Source organism: Octodon degus, unplaced genomic scaffold (genome assembly GCF_000260255.1).
Source record: "Octodon degus isolate 3935 unplaced genomic scaffold, OctDeg1.0 scaffold00035, whole genome shotgun sequence".
NCBI lineage: Eukaryota > Metazoa > Chordata > Mammalia > Rodentia > Octodontidae > Octodon > Octodon degus.
In genome coordinates, this window is record NW_004524611.1 from 5,335,339 (window position 1) to 5,358,698 (window position 23,360).

A 23,360-nucleotide genomic window follows, 5' to 3' on the forward strand; every position below is an offset into this window, starting at 1 on the left:
AGATCCTCTGGAAAAATTCCCAGTAGAGGAATAGCTGGTTTAAAGGGGATTTCCAAACCAACTTTTCTAAGGAGTCTCCATACTGATTTCCATACCACCGTATGTTATTGAAGGGAAAATTTTCTTTCTCTTGATTAATGTCCCCACGCACTTGGAACTCAGAGTTGCTCCGCTGGCCTTGCTAGGAGCCAGACTAAGAGTGTGCTTTGAAGAGATGCTCTCTGTGTCCGCAGCTGCGACTCAGCAGTGGTGTCAGAGGGGTGTGGCCCTGGGGGACCCAGGAGATGTGGCCTGAGCACCTGCGGACAAGAGCCTACACTTGGCACTTTGGGAGGGAGTGCACGCTTGGGGAAGCCTTCCTGGTGGGGTTAGGGGTGGCAGAGGAGGAAGCCCCAAGAACCGAGTTGGCCTTCAGATGCCCTGTGGTAGGCAGAGATTCCCTAGACTGCAGTGGGGGGCTATGAACACCCTGAAGCCCCTGGGGGTCTTAACAGAGCTATCTTTCCAGCCCATAGCCCCCCTTTCTCCATGTCATGGAGGCAGAGCTTGGGCTAAGGGACCTGACTGTCCTTTCCCAAAATTAACACCAGTGACCTCCTGTTTCTACCTGACAAACTCCTACACATCCCTCAAAGCCCTGATTATACCGATGCCTCCACATCCCATAGGTAAGATGCTGCCAGCATCTGGGTGCCAGGCACCTGCCGTGGCTGTCTGTGCATCAGCGGCTGGGGACCTCTGTGGACACCTCCTCAGGAACTCAGCCACAGAGCCATGGTGTCATGGTGTCACCTTTCACCAGTGCCTGGGCTGACTGAGGCCCCAGGCACCATGTCCTGGCTGCTTCCCTAGGGAAGGGGATGCGTCCAGCTACAGGAAAGTGCCAGGGACAAGGCCTGAGTACAGAGGGGCAGAGAAAAAAGCTGCCTGGCAGCTTCCTCCACCCAAGGAGGCCCGCTCTGTGCTCTCACGTGTGGGCAGCGCAGCACGGGGCTGGCCACGTCCCTTCCCTCCCAGGCCTTCACGTGCTGCCCAGTCTTGCTCATGGTGGGGGCTCCCGGAGCTGCCAGGGGTCAGCCACCACCCACCCACACTGGATACAGGCTTGCTTTTCTCCTCTGGACCCTGACTGGGTCACCCTGTCCTTCTTTTGCCAGCTCCCAAGCCAGGGGACAGTGTATGTCTCCAGTGTCTCCCTCTGGCCTTGGACCCCAGGGAGGATTCCTCACGGACCCTCCTCCCTCACCACATGGTAGGGATCCAGTGATACAGAGAGTAACTGGAAGGGACCGTACTCCCTAACTCCTCCTGGGAGGCCCGAGCAGGCAGGGAGTCAGGGGGGCCTCCTGAGGGTGGAAGGCAGATCTACACTTGGGGCTGGAGGTTCCCAGGACCAGACTCAGGGACAGCACATGAGCTGCCCACAGTCACAGTCCCCAGGGTTCACCATAGCTTAGGTCAGAACCAGAGGGACGGAGAAGGCCAAAAGAAGGCTGCTGCCCATACCCACCTGCCGCACAGGGCCAGGGCCGCTCCCTCTCCTCTCTTATTGCACGGCATCTAAGGACAGGACAGGCTCCGTCCTGAGGACACACTACACCAGGTCCAGGCCAGCCTCCCGCTACTAGATCCTGCACATGGATCTTGACTACAGTGGAGGAACACATGTTGGGCAAGGGTTACAGAAGGATGTGAACCCTGAAATTCCCAGGTTGCACTGGCCCTCAGGGTGACTGCCCCTGGGGACACAGCCCTGAAGGAAGTAACTCCATAAAATGAGGCCACTGTGGCAGGCCCTACACTGGTCTTGCTGGCTTCCTAGTGAGAAGAGTGTGGCACAGACACAGCAGGGTTGTGTCCACAGAGCCACGGCCAAAGCTTCCATCAGTCAGCTGCGTGCAGACAGAGGCCCCAGAGCCCGCCCTGGACTCCCGCATCCTGAATTGTGTGAATTCCATTTCCACTAAAGCCACCCTTTGGTCCCCTCCCAGCACCCAGCGCTGGCACAGCCCAAGCTGGCACCCAGTGGCCCTGCGGCTGTCCCAGGACACGTGCTTGTGAGAAACACAACTTGAGTCTTGTTAAAGGCCCTGTGTCGGCCACACCCAGGTGATTCTGTGGCCGCACTATCCTTGGGAACACCGCGTGCCAACCCCGACAGGCCTCTACCCTCCAGCTCTCTGCGCCTACCCAAGTCAGGCGCAGGGCTGCCTTCCAGCAGACGGGCTCCTTGGCGCTGGCCAAGAGTCTCCACCGCTACCACAGGTCACCTCCCTCATCGTGCTGGACACACTGGACCCGGGGCTCCTGTCTTCTGTGACCTGGACTAAGGGGCCACCCTCCCCTCTGGAGCACAGGCTGCCCACACCCAGTGCGCCCCAGATCAGCGCAGTGTGGGGCAAGCCGGGTGGGCTCCAGGCCCTCCTCCCGGCCACACCCAGGTTGCCTTGGTACCAGTGGCTCCCCGGCTTGGCTCTGCCACCAGCAGGACCAGCAGGGCCAGATGAGACAGCTGAGAAGCACCTGGCCCTCTCATTTTTTCCTGCACTGGCTGGAGAGGGTGTGACTCGGCCAGCAGTTCATGCCTATTGCTTTGCTCCCCGGGAACCCCAGTGGAATGGGACAGTTTGCTTCAGTATCCTCCCTGGGCTATGAAGCCAACATTCTCCATTCCCACATGAGTGCAGCCAGCCAGGCCATGTGGCCCCCCACCCTCCACTTCAGTCCACACTGTGGCCTTTTGGAGAAAGGAGAGGACACCCAGGAGTGGCTGAGATCAGGAAGGGAGGGATCTGGATCCCTTATTTGCTTACCCAGCATGCACAGCAGTCCTTCCAGAATGTTCGCTGGCTTCTGCCCTCACCTTTACTAAGCAGGTCTGCAGCAGCTACCTAACTACACTAGCAGGGCTGTGCTGCAGCGCTGGGGGTCAGCACACAGGAGGGGGCATTCCTGGACTACGCTCCAGAGTCTGAAGGTGTCACCATGTTGGGAATGTCCCTCACCCTGAGTCTCTCTCTGTCTGGGGTGTCCCTCATCCTGTTGCCCTGTCTATGCTGCCTCCTGCTCACTGGCTTCTATGGGGTAAGTTTTGACACAAGAGTGACACAATGGCATGACCCAACGCGTCACGGAGCAGCATGAAGCCACCAGGGGTAGCAGAGACCCACAAATCCTTAGGCTGCAGCTGGCATGGGCTGGACCTCTCCCCATGGAGACAGATGTGCAGAGCCCAGGCCACTAAGACAGGGCAACAGGATGAGGGACACCCCAGATGAGAGACTCAGGGTGAGGGACACTCCCAACATGGTGACACCTTCATCGCTGGACAAAGAACCAATCAGAAGAGTGCTATTTTCAACTCCATTTGAATGTAGTACTGCTGTTCCCAGAACCAATCAGAAGATACTCTCTTAGAATCCTTCATTTACATATGAGCACAACCAGTCAAAAAGGATGTTTCCTGATCCTTTATTTACATACACCAGGAAACCAAGCCAGGGTCAGCGTTCGAGCTTTGTTGTGGTGGGCAGTGAGGTCATTTGAGCAAATCCAAATCCTGGAAGAGGCAGATTTCACCTGATTGCAAAAAAACTGGTAGGCAGCTAGCAAGGAAAGAGGCATAAGATCGACGCAGGCTGGTCAGCCTTACGCAGAAAACGGTAGATACACCAAGTTCAGAACTAGCTCAAGCTATATGGATATCTTCTTCCCTGAAAATAAGGCCTAACAGGACAATAAGCCCCAGTAGGACTCTGCAGGATGCTTATAATACAAACCCTACCCCCAATAAACCCAGCTAAGATCATCAGCTAGACAGATGCATTTAGTAAGTCTGTTAGTGCACAGGACAGACTGAATTATGATGACAGGTTCGTCTCTAGGTGTCCCCCAAAGCCTCATGCAGCCATGGGGCGGACTTGTAGAGTTTGTGATTAACTCATGATCCACTGGGATTATGGGTGATCCAAGGCTGGGATTATGGGTCTGAGTACTGCTAGGATTATGGGTGTGAATACTAAACCCAGCCTGAAGCAGATAGACTGAATGTCACATAAGAGAGACAGCGAGACGGACTTCCTCTCTGTAGTCGTTGTTGCCAGAGCTTCTCCATTTTGCTCTCTGCCCTTGGCCGCCGCCATGAACGGCTGCCCTCTGCCGTGTGCCACTCTGCCTTGGAGCCAGCCAAGTATGGACTGAAACCTCCAGGAACTGTGAGCCAAATAAACCTTTTCTTCTTTCATTTTGGGTGTCGGGTATTTGTCCCAGCAATGAGAGAAAAGTAACTGGGACAATGACATTCTAGATGACACAGCTGTTTTTGAGAAATGGAGATTTGGATGCATGAATACATGAATAAATACAGTGTTGTACATGAATAAAAGTGGATTGTTTTACACAAAAAAATAAGATATTCCTTGAAAATAAACCCTATTACATATTTTGGGGCAAAAGTTAATGTTAGACACAGTCTTATTTTCAGGGAAATATGGTAGCTAAACTCAGAAGTGTAAAAGCAAATACGGGAAAACAGTAAGAGTTAAGGCTTTTTTTTTGTTGTTGTTCCTCGAATGCCTTTAGGGCACTTTTGGCCAGCGGGAGAGGTGTGAGGTTTGAACTCCAGCAACCTGAGGCTGACAGCTTTGTGGAAGCAGCCACTTAAAGGACTGAGCTAGGACCAGGCCCCCAAGAGAAAATAGTAAGAGTTAAGATAAGGACAGGCAGGTAAGGATTCTGATTCCCAGGAAAGAACCTCTTCAGGTGGAATGGATCCCACCATCTGGGCTGGGAGCTGGGCTTGGAGGAATGCAAACACACTAAAAACTGGCTTTTCTTTAGAATACTGCATTAGAAACCCTGAGTCTCAAGGGCTGGCCAAATAGCTCAGCAGATTAAAGCACCTGCAAGTAGGCAGAGAGGCTGGGGGTTTGATCTCTGGGCTTGCTGTGCCAGCCCCGCCCCCTGGGGTGCACTGAGCTGGCAATTGAGACTGGGTGTGGTGGCGCAAGCCTATAACCCCAGCTCTTGGGAGGCTGTAAACAGACAGAAGGATCCTGATCTAGTAGCGAGACCCTGAACACACTGTAGAGTCTTCCCTAAAATACAGAAAGAAAGAAAGAAAGAAAGAAAGAAAGAAAGAAAGAAAGAAAGAAAGAAAGAAAGAAAGAAAGAAACCAACCCAGCCTGCCTGCCTGCCTGAGTCTCAACTGGTCATTTTGACCCCACAGGGCTCCCTAAGATAGATGACCACTGGACACTGAGCAAACTCCCACACTCTGCTTACCATCAAAGACCCTAGACAGCGAGCTTCCCTGCCAAGCCCACCTTCAGGGCCCTTCCTTACAACCCATAAAACACTCTGGTCTGCTGATTCCTTTTTGCCCATTACTTCATCTTTCGACTTTGAGAGTTAATGACCCAGTTTACCTGTTATCACTTCCAAAGGAATCAGCCTCAGGCATGCTGACAACTCAGGTATGTTTTCCTGGAGAGAACAGAATCTTCTAGAAGAATAGTAAGGGCCACAAGGGCACACAAGAGACTGTTCCTTGTCCCCATTTTCTTTCCTTCCCTCCCAGCCCTTTGAGTGCTTAGGCCATCCCAAGAAGGTCCCAAGAGGACAGGGGAGCCATCCCAACACTCCTATACCCACGCCATGCACGCAGGCTAGAATTCTCTGAAGATGCCTCCTCGGGGTGAAGCACCCTTTGGACTGTGTGACCCGGAAACATCATGAAGATGGAGGGACAGAATGTTGCAGGTCCAGAGCCAAAACGGTCTTGGGCTATCTGAGATCTTTCAGAAAAAAAATAGCCACTCACTTTTAGCCTTTGCAAGGGACCTAACATCCTCAGAGTCGTTAGGTGACCCTCTGAGAATGTATGGCGAGGAGTAGCAGACCTCCCAGCTCCATCAACGCCAAGCCCAAGAACGCTGTCTGCTGACAGGAAACCCACAGGGAAGACGCTGCACACGGCCTACCTGGTGCCCCGACCAAGCACATGCTACATGCACTGATTCATGACGTTTTCTTTTCATGGTACCAGGGATTGTACAAAGAGCCTCTGCACACAGCTAGGTCCCAGTCCCCTTATTTTTCTTATTTGGAGAGAGGAAGTCACTAAGTTGTTAAGTTGCCCAGGCTGGGCTTCAACTTGTGAGCCTCCTGCCTCAGTCTCCCACAGTGCTGGGAATACAGCAGACGTGGGCTACCACACCCAGCTGATTTACGAGCTTCTGTAGTCTTGGCTGTAAAGCTCACGTATCCCCTTCATGACAGAACGCATCTGTCACTCAGGATAGCCTGAATGAGTCTGTATTCCTGGGCCTTTGTCACTGCCATTTGGCTCAGGATAATTTATTTTCTGTTTCCTTTAGAACCAGAGTTGTTATTTCATGTCCTTGCAGAGAACTCCCAGCCCACGACAGCGTGGGCAGTCAGACCTGGCCACCTTGGCGGGAGTCAGGCTGAACCCCAACATAGCCAGGAACTGAATAACCAGAGGGGGAAGGAGCCCAAAGAAATGCCCCCTCTGCCATGTGGATGCTGCACAAACGAGTGCTAGCGAGACACAAAACACTCGGTTTGGTCCCAGGGAGTGAATTCCAATCAGCCCTGAGGTTGGATACGAAAATAAGCACAGGTAGAAGGAGACAAGAAAAACTCAGAATCTTAAAATCGTATTGTTAAGAAAATCTACAGCTTCAGGACATAAGCCCAGTTTAAATTGCTTTCTCTCTTCTTGCAAGACACAGTAAATCCAGCGATTCCCTTCCATCTTTTCATCTGCGCCTAGGCAGAATTCTATTTCTTTTCATCTGAAAATTGTGGTTATCCTCGAGGAAGCAGCAGTATTTGTGGGCAGCAGAAGTCAGCCTCCAGCACAGGCAGATGCTGGCATTCTAACACAGCCTGCCCCGGGGTGACTGGTCAGCCTGGAGGACACACTTCCTAGATCAGCCAAACACACCCCAGACCCTTCAGTGTTTCCAGAGCACACTACACCTCTGTCTCTCAAGAGCCCAGATTATATTTCTTTGACTGAGCACTTTAAATTCCTGCTTAAAAAATCCCATCATGCCTCTTACTGGCTTCAACTGGGAGTCAGGGAACCTGCAACTTAATTGTACGGGTGGGGTGGATTTAGGATCCTGTCGGGTGACAGGCATCCCCTGGGACATGAGGAGGCTGTCCCCAGGTCTTGGGGGTGATACACCCTTCTACTGAGAAGTAGGTTGGCCTGGAGCAAAAGCAGTTTTGGCACTGGTTGATGCATCTGACTTGGGAACAGACAGGAGACTGACCAGCACCCTGCAGCCTCCACTGGCAACCCTGCCAGGGGTCACTGGGCAGTGAGCTGCTATTTCCAAGATTCTGTGTGTCCCATCAAGTCCTGGGGACAGGATAAGGGGCTTTTATTTGGTTTTGTTGTTGTTGTTGTTGTTGTTGTTGTTGTTTTGATACTGGGACTCAAACTCACAGCCTCACACTTGCTGGCAGGTGCTGTGCCACTGAGCTCCATCTCCACCCAATAAGGGGCTTTTAAGCAGGGGGTGCGCATCTCAAAACAGTGGTCCTATTCCCTGCTACCTGGAGGCCCAGGAGCTCTGTGCTGGCCACAGGGCACAGCCTGTGTGTGTCTGGGACATGGCTAGGAGGACTGTGGCCTCAGCCTCCAGCCACACCTGCTCAGGGACTGAGCACAGCCCCCACCTGCTATGGGCCCCGAGCCACACACTCTCTCTCCAGGGCAAGGAGGACAGACCCCCCAGACCCCCATGTGCAGCTGCATGCTGGATCCAGGCTCCTACCTGTGCCCTAATTCCCAACATGTGCAGGGGCCTCTCCCACTAGTGCCGGGGACTCAGGCATAGCCCACAGCCATCCTGGCAGCCACCTCAAGGCCATCTCCCTCCAGCTCCGCCCACCTCCAAGGACACCCTGGGATGGAAGGAACTGTACAGAGGATGGAGTGCGTTTTGCAACAGCACCTTGCATCCACTGGGAGTGGCTCCAGCAAGTCACCCGAGGACTGCAGACGCAAAACAGCAATGTTAAGGAGAGAGAAAATTAATCCCCTGATGAGACCCACCCTCTCTGCCCCCATGGGCTGAAATATCGCACTATGCCTCTTTAATATTCCTAATAAATACATCACTACAGTCAATGCATGTTAATCAGAAACTGAAGTTCAATTTAATAAATAAAAATAAAATGGTCTATATATATGTAGGAAGAAAATACAGAAGGAAACAAAGTACAGGGAGGCACGGTGACTTATGCAGTGGGCAGGCTCACACAAGCTTGTCACAGCACACACACACACACACACACACACACACACGTGCGCGCGCACACACGCGCACGCGCACTGCCCAGCACAGCCATGCATGGATCCACACACCCGCCGGTGCACGCAGACGGCAGCCACTGCTCCACCACATCTCACTGCTGCTAGGACAGGAACACTGGGCCTCACTGCAGTGCCTGCTCGTACTGCGAGGCATGTGGCATCCTATCCTGGATTTGCAATGGAAGCAGACCACAGCTGAGAGCTGGATCCGCTCCTGCCACCACCATGGCCACCACATCCCGAGACGCAGCAGGTGACACCTAGAGATGGCACTCAGAGCCCCATGCTGGAAGTCAGGGTCCCCAGGAAGGGTGCTATGATGCACGAGGCCTCATGTGGAGGCTCCCAGTCACCCCGCCCTGCCCCGCCCCGCCCCGCCCTGCCCCGCCCTAAGGAGCAGACAAGGATGCACAGGGATAGTGTTAGCCACGGGTACTTCCTGTCAGCTGCGGCGAGGAACCCATGGTGGGCACTGTGGGGGCTGTCACTGTGCCAGGAGAGCCCCTTCAACTCCCAGGCATCCTGGAAAAACCAGTGTGCCTGGTTGGCCACACTTAGCTGAGGATGGTGACACCTTAGCCTCCTGTCACAGGTCCTCGCCAGCAAATGAGACCAGGCCACAGATGCACACACTCCTAAGCTGTGGCCAGGAGGCCAGGGGAGCCTGTACAGGTGCATCCAGAAGATAAGCATTCAATGCCACCACCCCCCTCGCCATCCACAGACACTGAGCAGCTCAGCCCCCATAGGGGACCCAGGCCCCACATACCAAGTGCCACCTGGATCACAGCCCCTGCCAGCCAGCAGGAAACCCAGGCTCAGGAGGGCCACGGCAGCTTCCCATTGGCGGCTCACCCTTGCCCTCACCTGCTTCTCGTTCTCATCCTCCAGCCGCAGGCGGTCCTCGATGCAGCCCCGGGCCTGCAGGAAGGCCTTCCTCTGCGAGCGCTCCGTCACGATGCGCACGAACACACCGTACATGTTCACACCCACGAAGAGCAGCGCATTGGCTCCGAGCTGGGTGGACAAAGCAGATACAACGTGTGGGTTTGGACAGGCAGGTGCGGGAGGGGCACAGCCGCTGGGGAGCATGCAGCAGCCCCCCAACAGCTCCACACCAGCCCCAAGAGGCCAAAGGATGGGCACAGGTGCAGACACATGCCTGCCCATCCTGCATGGTAGCAGGGAGTTGAATAAAATCCAAGGCTAGTGCTGAGAGTTACAGCTTGCCCCCCCACCATTCATATGTAGAAGTCTTAACCCCAGGACCTCGGCCTGCAGTGGTCTTTACACACGGGCCTTTAACACCGTACTGAAATGGGGTGAGCAGGCTGGCCCTGATCCAAGCTCACTGATGGCCTGCAAGAAGAGGACATCAGGAGAGGGACACAGGAGAAGACAGTTAGTAAGCTGAGGACCCAGAGGAAACCGGCCCTGCAGCTACTTCAGCCTGGACAGCCAGACTCCAACAGTGGGCAGAACGAGTTTCTGCTCAAGCTTCTTGAGGACAGTAACGGCAAGAAGAAGACTGTGCTTGGACGCTCACGGAACATTCTAGGCCCAGGGAAAGTGAACGGACTATAGCAAAACCCAGGGTGATTGATTTTATATGAATCAAGCACCAGCCTGCCACCAGGAGAGGCAGCGTCCGGACGTTTGTCCCCGTGAGGCCCTGGGGCTTCCCCGCTGCGACAGTCACAACCCTGAGGCCACTTGTGAAGGTCTGGCCAGAAAGGAGCACTGCTACTTTGGTTACAACTGAATCCCAACCCAGGAGTGGTTGTACGTGCATAATAATCCCAGTACTCTAGGGGCAAGCGGGCCTCAGCTTATCTTGGGCAGAATAGCAAGAGCCTGGCTCAAAATTAAAAGATAAAAAATACAGAAGAGGTAGAGGTATAGCTCAGGGCAAAGACCCTGTCTTCAATCTCCACTGGCAGAGGATGGATGGGGTCAGGATCCCAGGAATGTAGTGTTTCTGATTTCTTGGTCCTAAATCAGCTACAGCCGAGCCCTTGCAGGTCAGAGAACAGAATCTACAGGCCTGGGAGATGTTCAGGACGACAACACCGTGCCTGGTCACGTGGCCAGATGCACACAAGATGAGGCTCAGCCCCAGGTATCAGCCTTGACTGCTGGCCCAGCAGGACTCCTAGTCTAATCTGACCCTGACATCCGAGGCCACGGGCCCAGCGCCAGACAGACACTTCTCCACAGCCACACAGGACCATCGCAGGTCTCCCTGTGGGAAACACTCACCTCACCCAAAGCAGCCACGGGCACCATGTAAAATAGAGTCCTCCCCCATTGGCTGCCGACAGAGAGGATTTCTTCATCTGATTAAACTCATCATTTCCACCTCTGCCCCCGAGAATGACAATCTGCAGTTCTCAAGTGTCACTGGCCCTTGCAGATCTTCTGGACAAATGCCCCAGACAGCCCTGCACGTCCCACTCTATGAAGCACTGCACCTGGGGCATGCGGAGCAGGGGTCCAATGACAGAACTCCTGAGAGAGAGGGGACTACCCCAACTGAGAGGAGCCATGGGGCCAGCAGGAGTCTCTGGAAAACCTGCTGAGGAGACCTGGAAGTGCCTGGCACCACTGGGTGCTGAGCAGGGAGCAGGTGGGAGTTCATGGGGAAAAGGCAGGGCTGGCTGGCAGAGAAGGATTTGGGTACCTCCTGACTCGAGGTGTCTGCAGTGACCTCTGTTAAAGTGGATTAAAATGACAGCCAGGCCTGAAGTCCCTGTTAGGAACTGAATCTGAAACATCCCCAAAGGCCCAGTGACAGCTTCTGGGAAGTGATCGGATCGTGGGGGCTGTCACTTCACCAGCAGCTTATTCTGCTTGTGGATTGAGCTTTCAGTGGTGGCACTAGGAGATGGAAAGAGGAACTCGGGCCTGGCCAGAGGGCCTGGGTCACAGCAGCAGGGCCTTGGCCACACCACCTGGTCCCTGGCTGCTACTCCAGCCCTGGCCCCCACTCCCTGCTGCCTGGCTGCCACGCTGCGTGGCTTTGCTCAATTTGACCCTGAGCAGAGGACACCAAGGGTGCAGAGACCTCACAGGTGACCTTAACCTGGGCTGATGTGCAAGCCCATACCAACCTCACTTTGAGCTCTTTCTGGCAAATGCCAACACTAAAAATGAGAAAATGAGCTTAGCCGGTGGAAGCAGCCAATACACCTGCAGATGGGTGAGGAGGGAACCGCCGGTCAGTGCAACCATAACCAGATCACTGATTTTGCTTCTTCAATCATCGTCCATGGACGGCGGGGCCCAATATTCAGTCACCAGAGCATTAACCTCTTTTGAATTCATGTTTCCTGCTCACAGATGGCACCTGACACATATAAACTCTTTAGAAATTCTATTGGACCTCGGTTTACTTTTCTATACCTAAGGAAGCTTCCCAACAGGAAGCTGAAAGTATCTCCAGTCAGCAGTCAGATGTAGTCTAGAAATATATGACAGCTGTCTTCAAAGTGACGACCAGGAGCAAGGACAGTGACCCCAGATGGGCATGGCCTCGGCCCTGGCCAACAGCCAGCCTCTGCCAGAGACCCCCAGACGTGGGTCCCGCCGAGCCACCGCACCGCTGTGCTTCCTGGATGTTGAACCCTGACAGTGGCAAGGCAGTCATCCGGCCGGAGGCCAGCGAGCATGGTGGGGCATGCGATGGGGTGGTTTCCCAGACCCCTGATGCTCATCACGGTGAGCCTGAGATCACCACAAAGATGAAGAACACACGTGATGACTCTGAACCTCTGTCACACTGCAGCCCTGAGCGTCTCCCTGTCTGAGGGACTCGGAGCAATTAATTCACTATGACCTGAACCTTGCCATGCGGTTCTGCACATGTCCCTGCAACCTGAACATCTACTTGTGACTCAGACATTCCCAAGTCACCTTGAGCGTCTCAGTGGGACCCAAGCATGTTCCTGTCACCCTGATACCTACGCGCCACTCTCAACTTCTCGCTGGGACCTGACCCTTCCGTGTGACCTGCACGCCTTCCTGGGACTGAACACCAGCCCCTTCTCTGTTGGTTCTCTTTCCTGAGCTTCCATCACGGAGTGGACAGGTTGGGCCAGCTTTTCCCATGCACGCGCCAGCCAGGCCGTAGGGCTGCACCCAGTGCCCTCCGTCGCTCTCAAGTGCCAGCAGCCTCAACATGCTGCTGCAGGGCTGTTCCGTCTCCCACAGAGCCATGCTCTGCGCTGCCATTCTCGGTGATTTTCTGTCCCTCATCCCTCTGGTGACCAGGCCCTGGGAGGTAAAGTTCTGCCTGGCCTCACACCCTCAGTACTCCCAGCACTGGCTCCAGGGCAGAGAACGTTTTGCTGGTCCTTCCACGCATTCGCACAGGCCCGCCCTGCCGGCCGCCCCATAGTTCTGGAGTTCCAATCACAGCAGCCCCCGGGGCTTTGGCTGCTTGAGCACACAGCTTGTGGCACAGTGGCAAACACCAGCCTGGTCCCAGCCCTTGGGAGTCCCTGGCCGTCCCAGGCCGGACCCCTCTGTCCTGCAAGCTCATCCATGTCAGCCACCAGGACCACCTGGAAATAGTCCCCAAATCCTCCCAGATTCAACAAGCTAAGTCAGCCAGCCACACTGCCCGAGTCTCCCCACATCTGGGGCCGCACCCTGGAGTTCACAGAGGGAGGGGCAGGCGTGTCCCCCTGCACACTCCCATCACAGCACCCACACTGCTTGCACACGTGCTGTGTGCCACGTGTACTTGTTCTTAGAAACCAAGCTGAGCCAGAGGAAGCCCAGGGAAGTAGCGGGTGGTGTTCTGGAATCCAGGCTGTGAGAGGAGTGGTCACAGCCTCAGAGCAGATCATACCCCAAGCTCGGACGGACGTCATGAGGCACCTGACAGATGACAACAAGGCCTGAGCATGAGGCAGGCTCCTCTGGGGACTCCCAAGGTCACCTGCCCTGGGCCAAACACTAGAGCAGAGCCTGGCACCTGCAGGCCACAGGCTGTATCAGGAGGATGTCGGGGCCATCAGGAAGCGGACCAGAAAGCTGTCCACAGCCCCAACACAGGACAAAAGCATGGGCAGAGGATGAGAAGAATGAGGCAGGAGAGTCTCCCAAGACCACAGTGTGCTCTGTCCCATTAAATGAGACAGACAAGCACCAACAGGAGTCATCAGGCACCATGGGGTCTGGAAAGGGCCTGCAAGGCAGTCAGCAATGTCCCAAGGGACATGGGAGGCAGGCGGACCCCATACCTCAAAATAAAACCTGTAATTAGAACAACATAATCTCCCTTTCGAGATTAGCCCACATCTTCACTTCTTTTCACTCCTGGCTTCCTCCCAGAATACAATGGACTCAGATTGCAGAGAGGGAAAGAGAGTTGGAGGGGCAACAGCTGGTGTCTCTGTCTCTGGGGAAGGCTGACCGTTTCCTCCTCAGGGACCCCGGGTCCTAAGGCAGCGGAGGCCTGCTTTCTCCTACTCCACAACCACAGCAGTGGGTCTGGGTCTGGCCCGTCTGGAAGTGGGCGACACCCCACCCACACCCGCCAGCCCCAGGCAGCCCTGGACTCCCTCTCTGCTCCCCACCCAGCCACGTTCCTTCCTGTGAGGTGCTGCCTTCCCCTTCTGAAGCGGCTGAAGCTTCTTCCTCCTCATCTTGCTAAGTTCTGGGTCTTTCCCTGGGCTCCCACACACCCACCTCTCATGAATGGATGTACTGAGGGGGGCGTGGCTAAAGCCTCTTAGCAACTCCCAGACAAAGAAGGAAGCCCAGGCTCTGAACCTAATGCATGCTCCACGCCACAATACCTCCTCTGCCCGTGGGCTCCAGGGTCAGTGATGTCACAACTATCACATTAGTCCTACTGGGGGCAGGGTCTGCAGGAGTGGGGCAGCCCTGGAAACTGCCCCCCTCTTCCCCTGCCCCCCACACTGTGTACCACTGATCCCATGAAGCAGACAGACACCATGGGGGCAACAGAGTGGATGAGGTCCCCCCTACACTGAGACACTCTCCTGCTCCCCAACTCTCCTGAACAAGGCCCTAATAAGGGGGAGCCCCACACCCCAAACCAGAATCCCCACCTCACAGAGGCCGGAGCAGGAGATGGACAATGCGGACTTAAGAAGGCTACACTGAAGTAAGGCCTGGTGGTGCATGTGTGGAATCCCAGCACTGGGGAAGCTGAGGCAGGAGGAACACTCAGGTCAAGGCCAGCCTGAGCTGAGCTATATAGCAGAACCCTGTCTCAGAGAGAGAGAGAGAAGGAGGAGGAGGAGGAAGAGGAGGGGGAGGAGGACGAGGAGGACGAGGAGGACGAGGAGGAGGAGGAGGGATAGAGGGGAGGGAATGGGAGGGGAGAAAAGAGAATGCTACTGCCTTTCCACCAAGACCCAGAGCTGCTGGCATCAGATGCTTCAGATTGTCCCCTTCATGGGACCTGCCTGATAGGACAAAACCAAGAAGAAAGCGTCTCCCAGGGAAGCAGGCCTGGGCTCGTCTGCAAGAGGGGCTCGTGGGCACCCCCATACCTCGGCACATCCCCAGGGCCGCTGGCTGCAGCAGGGTGTGATGGCTGGGAAGGGCCAGGGCGGGAGAGGGCTAAGCAAGCTCCTGCTCAGCTTAACACCAACACAGATGGGCCCGTGCACGAATATTTGCAGGAACGCAAGTACGCACGGCTGCTCCAGCTCTGTCTGCTGACAGACGCAAAGGTGCTGTCACCACAGGGACACCCAGGCCCCAGCTGCAGCGCCCGCTAGGAGATGCCAGCAGAGGCCTGGGGATCCCAGGTGCAGGGCTACGTGTGGGGCCGGGGAAGGGAACGTACACCACAAGGCTGGAGCGCTGGCATTGGCAGTGCCAGAGTAAGAGCAGGGCTCTCAAACTCCACACACACACACACACACACACACACACACACACACACTGACAGGTATGTGCACGACACAGGAGCCAGATGGAGGAGCTCCCAGTGGCCAGAGCTGGAACAAGCTGAGAACAAACAAGGTGGTGCTGAATTATTACCCAGGTGTGACACAAACACCCCGGAACCTGCACTGGGAGAAATCCATGGTGGAGTCAGACATGGAAGACAGACAGACAGACAGTGTCAGGAGCCACTTGGTCAGGCTGGCTCCAGCCCATGGTGTGGGCAGGGCACAGTGCCAGTCCCCAAGCATAGCAAAGGGGGGTCAGCACCTCTTGCCGGGCGACCACAGTGGCTAGACAGAGCTGACCAGGTGGGCAGACATGGACAAGGCGTGAGAGCCACCAGCCGATGACCCAGCTCCCCACAATAACCACGAGAAAATCATTAGCAGATGGGGCGGTACACACGTGACCCCAGCAACCTGAGGCAGGGGATCCAACTGGAGTGCAGCCTGGGCAATTTAGAGACCTCCCAAGACCTAGTCTCAAAATAAAAGATTAAAAGGGCTGGGGATGCAGCTCAGGGCAAAGGCCCCAGCTTCAATACCCAGGACCACAAAAATAAGTTTTTAAAAAAGAAGGAAGGGGGAGGGAGGGAGGAAGAAAGGAAGGAAAGAAGGAAGAACCGGAGGGAGGAGGAAAGGAAAGAAGGAAGAATGGGAGGGAAGAGGAGGGAGGGATGGATGTGGAGGGAGGGAGATGAAGAAGGGAGGGAGGGAGGGAGGGAGGCAGGGAGGGAGGGAGGAAACCAGGCAGGTGAATGGAAGGAAAAAAGAAAGAGGAGGGAGGGGAGATAAGATCACCAGAGCCCAGTGGCTTCAGAGGGACGCCCCTCGAGTCCCTGGTGGGTGGGTGTCCCACACCCAGACACCTGCCCTCCTCCCTGTGCCACCACCCAGGCTAGAACCCACCCAGGCTGCCTCTATGCCCCTCCCTGGCCTGAGTGCCCACCTCTCCCCAAAGCCCCTACCTTGCACAACCAAGCCGGCCCCTCCCTGCAGCAGACCTGCCCACCCCTAGCTCCAGGCAGAGCCCACCTCTGTGGCAGGCTGGAGATGGCCAGGCCCAGGCTCACTGCTCCCCTACCCCTTGCGGAACATGCTGCAGGTATAAAAGCACACACACATGCATGCACACACACATGCACACACACATGTGTGCGCACAAGTATGCAGCCCACCACGCGGGTGGTGCAGAGCACTCAGCAGTCTGGTTCTCAGGACTACTATCCCATGGTAGCCTGGGCCTGGGGTGTCCCCTCCTGACCCTGGGCTGGGCTGGGTGGTCCTTGCACATCTTGGAAACCCCTCCCTCGCAGCACAGGGGGATCATCACCTGGCACAGTTTCTGGAGGTCTGGAAGGGCAGACAGGGCCCAGCTCCCGGCCTCCTCCCAGAGCCTCCCTGAGACCCGTTCTGGCCCACCCATAGCTGTCACCAATGGCTGGGTGGCACCTGTCGTGTCATTCTCTCCAAACCACGGCTGCCATTCCACATGGCAAAAGCACATTTTTAAATTAACATAACTGCTCGCTCTCCACATTGGGATTCCTAAGTGTCCCAGAATTCGCATCATTGGACAGAGGACCGGCAGGATGTTGAGTCGGAGATAGTGACGGGGACACGAGGAATTCCTGTGCTGGCCTGTGTACATTTGGGTATGTTTAAGTTTTCCATAATAAGAAGAAAAGAAAAGCTAATTTTGTTTTGTTTTCTTTCTGTAAAGGAATCTGTGGCTCTCCCTGAGTGCCTGGGCTAGAGTTTCTAACTCAGAGCACTGAGGTCACAGGATGAGGAAGGAATCCCTGTGGGGACAGATGAGGGAAAGCAAGGACCCCTGTGCCCCACTGCCCCCACACATGCGCCTCCTCACCCAGGCTGTGTACTGCCGCATCCAGGGACTGGGGAGATGGCCGAGGTGGCAGTGGCCATTGATGGCACACAGATACTGGCAGGAAAGCAAGCAGCAAGAAGTAGAAGTTAGAAGACAGGCACTGAGCACCCTGGGGACAGTCCTGGCCGAGACAACCAGCTCCACACGGCCCAACAGCCCGGCCCAGGGCGCCAGTACAGGACACAAAAGCCGCCTACAGCCCAGGCCATTGCCTTCTGGACATTTCTGACTTTGGAACAAGCAGCAGCTGAGGTGGTTACCGTTAGAGATGTGTCCAGTCCGCTGGGCCCTACCGGGGATGTGACCCTGCCTGGCACCCAACTCACAGTCAGTGCTGGAGAAGTGTCAGTGATATGTGTGAGTGCGGATGGGCGTTAAACTGAACATCAGAGCTATTTCAAAATCTTTAGGCTATGCCAGCGATTCCTAAACCATGACCACTGCGTTAATCATTCACACACAGGAGAGGTAGTGCTGGAGCAAACCAGGTGTGGTGGCAAACAAGCCGCAGAAGCAGGTTTCTCAGGTCCCTCTTTGCAGCTACCATGAGGGGCCCTGAAGCAAGAAGTCTCTGTCGCAGGAGGACATTTTTCTCCTAAGAACGTGGCGTCACCAGGCAAGGCTCCCAGCGCAGAGTCGCATGCAGATGGGCAGGGTACCTCCCCATCCCACACTGTGGAGGCAGCCCCCAATCCCTGCTCACAGTCGCCACTGCCTGGCATCTCTTGCATGCCTCCCCCACCCACCAGCAGCTCACTCAAGAGCACACTTGTGACCACGATGCTCCCAAGGGTCAACGACACTGCAGTAGAGCAGCCCTCCCAGGGGTGTGGGCTGGTGGACGATGGGCATCTCAGGGCACCACTTCTCATGGAAGAGCTGAGTGCCAAGCACAGGCCAAGAGCTCCAGGCCCTGCTCTAAATTGCAGGAGTGGGTTGGGGGCACCCTCCAGAGAACACACGAGGCACAGGCGCGAAGGCACCACAGGGCCCACTCCTGCAATGGACACTTGAGGGTCACGTGGGGAGCCAGGAGGCAAAGCAGGGTTGCAGGACTGGTGCACTGAGCTAGCCCAAGCCCCATAGTGAGGGCCAGAGGGCCCTGCCACAAGCTGGTATGCTGCATGTCCAAGCTGCATGCCTCATGTGGGCACAGGGGCATCGGGCCCCCAATAAGCCACTGTGTGATCAACCGTGTCCCAGTTCTAGCAGGACCAGAGCTTGCAGGAAGCAAAGGGCAGAGCAGTAGGCATGTGTCACAGGTGACTTGTGACAGGACAACAAACAGATGACCCAGTACGCTGAAGAAAGGGGTCCAGTGGCCAGGCTTGAGCCCCTGTTCACAGCAGAGAGGGCTGCTGCTGGGAGTCAGCTGGGGGGGTGGGATGCAGCCCACCTCAGCCCTGGTAAACTAAGGGTGTCCCTTTCCTCCCACCCCAAGGTCCAGGATCCCACACCAGCCTGAGCTTGGGCTCCTCAATGCACAGTGCAGACCCAGGTGCCCCCAAGGTCCTAGAGCAGTGTGGAGGGAGGGCCTCAGCTGGGCCCCGGCCATGGCCCTGCAGCTGCCACACAGAGGGGACAGCAGGGCCTACCGATGCAAGCGTGGCACACCAGTGGGCGTGCATGTGTGCAAGCATTCAGGTGGGTGTGTCTGTTTAAGTGTGTATGATCATGCTTAAGTGTGGCTCTGTGTACACACAAGGGTGCCTGACTAAAGGGGTAGTCAGTGAGTATGTGTACAAGTGTGAAAGTGAGCGTGAGTGTAGACAGGCATGTCTGTGTGGTAGGTACAGAGTTACGAAGTGTGAGCACATGCTGGGTTGTGTTAATGTCACTGTGTGCACGTGTTTGCCTGTGTATGTAGTGAGGATGGCTGTGGCAGTACGTGAGAGGACTGTGTTGTGGGTGTGTGCACAAGGGTATATGGGTACCTGTGTTCGTGGTGACCACGCATGTCTGTACCTGAGCGTGAGCACAGGAGGAATAGCCATACATTGCAAGGAGATGCATACAGCGCAGGCCTCTGCCATCAGCTCCCTCAGCCCCTGGGAGAGAGAGTGCTCTGGCTGCAGGAGATCCCGCTGCAGCTGGTGACCAGGCAGGCGCCTGCTCCTGCATCCTGGGGTCCTTTCCATCATGGGATCTAGCACTCCACTTCCACAATTCAGGGTGGCCAATCGGACACACCAAACAGCTGATAGGAAGAGCCAGGCTCTGCGTCACCAAGGCCACACAGTGTGGGCAGGATGGGAGCACTGCCAGATGGAAACTGTGCACAGAAACCGGAGGACGCGTGAATGTCAGACCGCCCAGCTGATGTGCCACGGGAGATACGCCCCCTCACAAGCCCACCAACTCCCATCGAGGCGGCATCTCAGCCACCCCCTCCTCACCAGCAGGAACCTGTTCACCCCAGGGAGCCCAGCCCTGGCAGGAAAGGGACAGCACCCAAGCCCCTGTGACCACCAGAAAGCACGATGACCTCTCCAGGGGCAGCTCTGTGGTCAAGGTGATGTCTGTGACCCTGCCTAGAGTTAAGAACAGAAACGGAAGCACCTTTCTTTTACATGCAGAAGCAATGGAACTGAAAACACATACTGCAGATGAGACAATGGACTTTTGTTATTGCCAAAAATTTTTTTTTAAAAAAAGGGCATGTCCCAGAGCACATAAACAGTGCGGCCTTGCTTGGGGCACATCCCCACAGTGAGCAGCACCCCTACAGGCCAGTGCAGCCCTGTGGCATCTCCTCTCCTAACCAACCCCAAATGGTCCCCAGCCCCCAGCATGCTGCTTCAGCCCTGCCACGCTGTCACCTCCCTGGCCAGCTGTCCTCTACAGGGCAGACCACAGCCCCATGCAAGCAGGAACACCTCAGCACCACAGCAGTGCGTTGCTTTACTTTGCTTGGTTCCAAGAATACCTGGAAGCGGGGGGTGGGGGCGGGGGGACACCGAGGGAGGCCAAGGCTCACTCATCATTTATAGGCAGTTCCTGCTTGCTGTCCCCACAGTGGGGCTGGGTCACATGCTCCAGAGACCTCCCTGACATGGACGTGGAGCACCGCACCGAGCACTCCCTCGGGGAGGAGCAGGCACCAGCAGCTGCCGACTCCAGTGGTGCACACCGCCAACCTGGGTTCTACAGTAGAGGTACAAGGTCCCCCAAAACACACCTGTGCCCCCAGAGTCTTGTGGGCCACAAGCAGAGCGGGAGAGATGCAGGAGCCCTGAGCCCCTTCTTAAAGACGGTTCGTGGCCCACAAACAGATGTGCACCTGGCACTGAATGGACCTGAACCAGCCCGGCCCAAAACGCAGGCTCTCCACAAACCTGCTCAGGGGCAAGCTCATCTGACTACAACAGAAGGTCCCCTGTGCCTTCTTGGGGCTCAACACTAGGGGCAGAGAGACCCGGGCAGAGAGACCCAGCAGTAATGTCCTGCTGTGTCCCCCTGCAGGAAGTCCTCCTCCGTTCAATCTGTCCCTTTGGGGCATCCACCCACACACATGCATGGTTACTTCTGGCCTAGGATTCCGCGCTAGGGAGGCAGCAGCATTACCAGTGACTGAGCCTCAGAAGTGACGGGTGTGATGTACAGGAGGCGGCGGTGAGGCAGGAGAGGCTGGGAGACGCCAACGCTGCCTGCTGCACATGCCGGTTCTTCACCCGGCACTCATTAGGGACAGGTTTCCCAGGCACCTGGAATTGTGCAGCTGGAAGACAGCACCCCCAGGGGAGCACCCCGCCCTTCCCAGAGCTACAGCCTGCTCTGCCCCATCCATCTATTTATCACTATCACCAGCAGCAACCTGAACACACATTCTGAAGAGGACAGGGGTGTAGAAGTGACAGATTTCCAGGGACAGCCTTTCCAGGAGGGGCCGCCCACCTTCCACCCAGCCCTGCAGGGCAGGGCGCCCTTCTGTCTCCACACAGGTGGGGAGACTGAGCTCAGCATGGAAGGCTCTGCAACGCTCAAGGAGCTAGAGGCGAGGAAACACGGGCACTTGTCCCTAGGTACCCTTGCTTCTGGGCTGGGCTTCCTTCCCTCTTGAGTAACAAGGGCTTTTCTCACTCTGGAGGGAGGGACAGAGCACCTTGGCAAATTCCTGCCCCTCTTGTTTAATCTTTACCCCAAAGGAAGGCCTAGGGGCTGTATAGGAAAATTATTTATAAAGAAGACAAGGCTTTGATGGCTTCTACCAACTCCCTGGCATACACAGGGGGTCCCGGACCCTCCTACTCTGGAGATGCTCTGGCATCTGCCCCTCTGGCCACAGTGGGGAGTTCATCATGCCCACAAGGGTTGGCTGCCAGCATGAGACCCAGGCGAAATGCATGCAGGTGGGTGCTTGGGGGGATGGGGTGCCCAGGAGGATGTTGGGCACTGCCTTGCTGCCCACAGGAAGTGTAGAGGAGCCTGTGGGGACGCCTGAACCTGCCACTCCTTGGCTGGACTCCCACTGGCTGCTCTCTGAGCCTCTTCTCTGTCTCTGGCCCCCAGCACTGCCCCTCCCCTCTCTTCCCAACCTCCCTGCCCGTCTTTACCAGCTCGGCTCCACGCCCTCTCTCCTTCTTCCCTCCAGTGCCCCACCTGCCGTGGGCATGAGCACCTGCCAGTCTCTCTCCAGCCCTGAAACGCAAGGCCAGCACAAGCCTGACCCCTCAGTGGGCTGGCTCGGGCGTTGGCCCTGGAGACGCTGTCGGCACCACCTCTCCCCCTCCCCAGTGCCATCTCCAGCCCTGAATCTCCCTGTCCAGCTTCCACACTGGCTGCCTGTCTCCTGTCCTCAGATGAGGTTCCCACCATGCTGGCTCACTCCACCTCCAGCCAAACTGCAGCTAGAGCCAGGAACCAACCCTCCCCAGGGCTGGTGTGGAACAGGCACTAGGGAAGCTCCCAAACCCCTGGGGACACAGCCACTACCCACTTCCCATCCAGGTTGGGGGGTGGGTCTGGCAGGAATCCAGGAGGAAACACAGGAGGCAGAACTCCTGCACCCTTGCCCTTGCCATCTCCCCTGCCAAGAACGGAAGACAGTGACAAAGTTCTGCGCTGCGGAGCCAGGGTCAGGGCGACCGCGGAGCAGGGGCAGCAGATACCAGACCGCATGTGACCTTGGCAAACCCTGCTTCTTCTGGGGCAGAAGGGATTCCCCACGGGACAGACAGGGAGACTGGAGGAACACAAAGTCCTTTATGGTCGCCTCCCATCCTCCCCCGCGGCGCCAAGACAGAGCGATGAGCCCGGAGGAGTGGGAGCTGCGTGCCAGCCAAGACCCCAGCCGGGTGCCAGAGCCTCCCACCACCACCGCCCGTTCATCTGTGGGGCTGGGTTTGCGAGGGCGCAGTAGATCCGAGTCTGGGCTCGCCCAGCACTCCCAGGGCACCTGACCTTGGGCCGGTGCTCCCCTCTCCAAGCCACGCGCCCATGGGCTCTTTGTGACTGGGCTGTATCCCCGGGGAAAGCTGGGGCAGAGAGTGTCCCCGCTAGCTGAGTGACCTTGAACAACCCTTCCCCGTCCAGGACCTCAGTTTCCCCACCTTCCTGGTCAGAGGAAGTGCACCCGACTAGAGGCACTGCCTGTCCCACCGGGCGGTGCGTCTGGGACCCCACTTACCGTCCTCCAGAGACGTGGGCGCTTGGCGGGGACCAGGGTGGCTGTGACCAGCAGGTGCGAGGTGGCCACCACGAGCCCGAAGCCGACGGCCAGCAGGCTGCGCACGGGCAGCAGGGCGTAGGACACGAAGGTGACCAGCAGCAGCTGCCAGACGCCCTGCTCCGCGGCCGACGAGCCCTCGGCCGCCCCGGCCAGGCCCCGCGCGGGTCCGCCGAGCGCCAGCGGGCAGCAGAGCAACGCAAAGGTGAGGCTGAGCAGCAGCGCCAGCTGAGCCACCTGCCGCAGGCGCGGTGCCCGCAGCGAGCGCACGTTGGTGACCGCGAGCAACGCCAGGAAGAGCGCGCAGTGCACCGGGTGCGACCCACGGGCCAGGCCGGGCGCGGGCCCCGGCGCGCCCAATAGCTCGCCCAGAGCCAGCGCTCCCGCCAGCGCGCTCAGCACGGCCAGCGCCTTCAGGGTGGCCGCCTGCTCCAGCCGCAGCGTGTAGCCGCGGAACAGCGCCTCCAGCTCGGGGCACGCGAACTCCTCGCCGCACGCCCGGAGCCCGCGCCGGCCGCCCG

At 56.8% G+C, this 23,360-nt stretch overlaps 1 protein-coding gene across 1 annotated transcript in view; it reads right to left on the reverse strand.

Moving 5' to 3' along the window:
• Adcy1 (adenylate cyclase 1) overlaps positions 1 to 23,354 on the reverse strand; it is an 88,460-nt gene extending 65,106 nt beyond the window's left edge. Inside the window, exons 1-2 of the mRNA XM_004630537.3 lie at positions 22,801 to 23,354; positions 9,222 to 9,371 (exon numbers count right to left, since the gene is read on the reverse strand). Of these exons, the coding sequence (XP_004630594.2) occupies positions 9,222 to 9,335 (114 nt within the window). The 5' untranslated portion in view covers positions 9,336 to 9,371; positions 22,801 to 23,354. The remainder of the gene's footprint in view (positions 1 to 9,221; positions 9,372 to 22,800) is intronic.
• Positions 23,355 to 23,360: the final 6 nt, after the last annotated feature.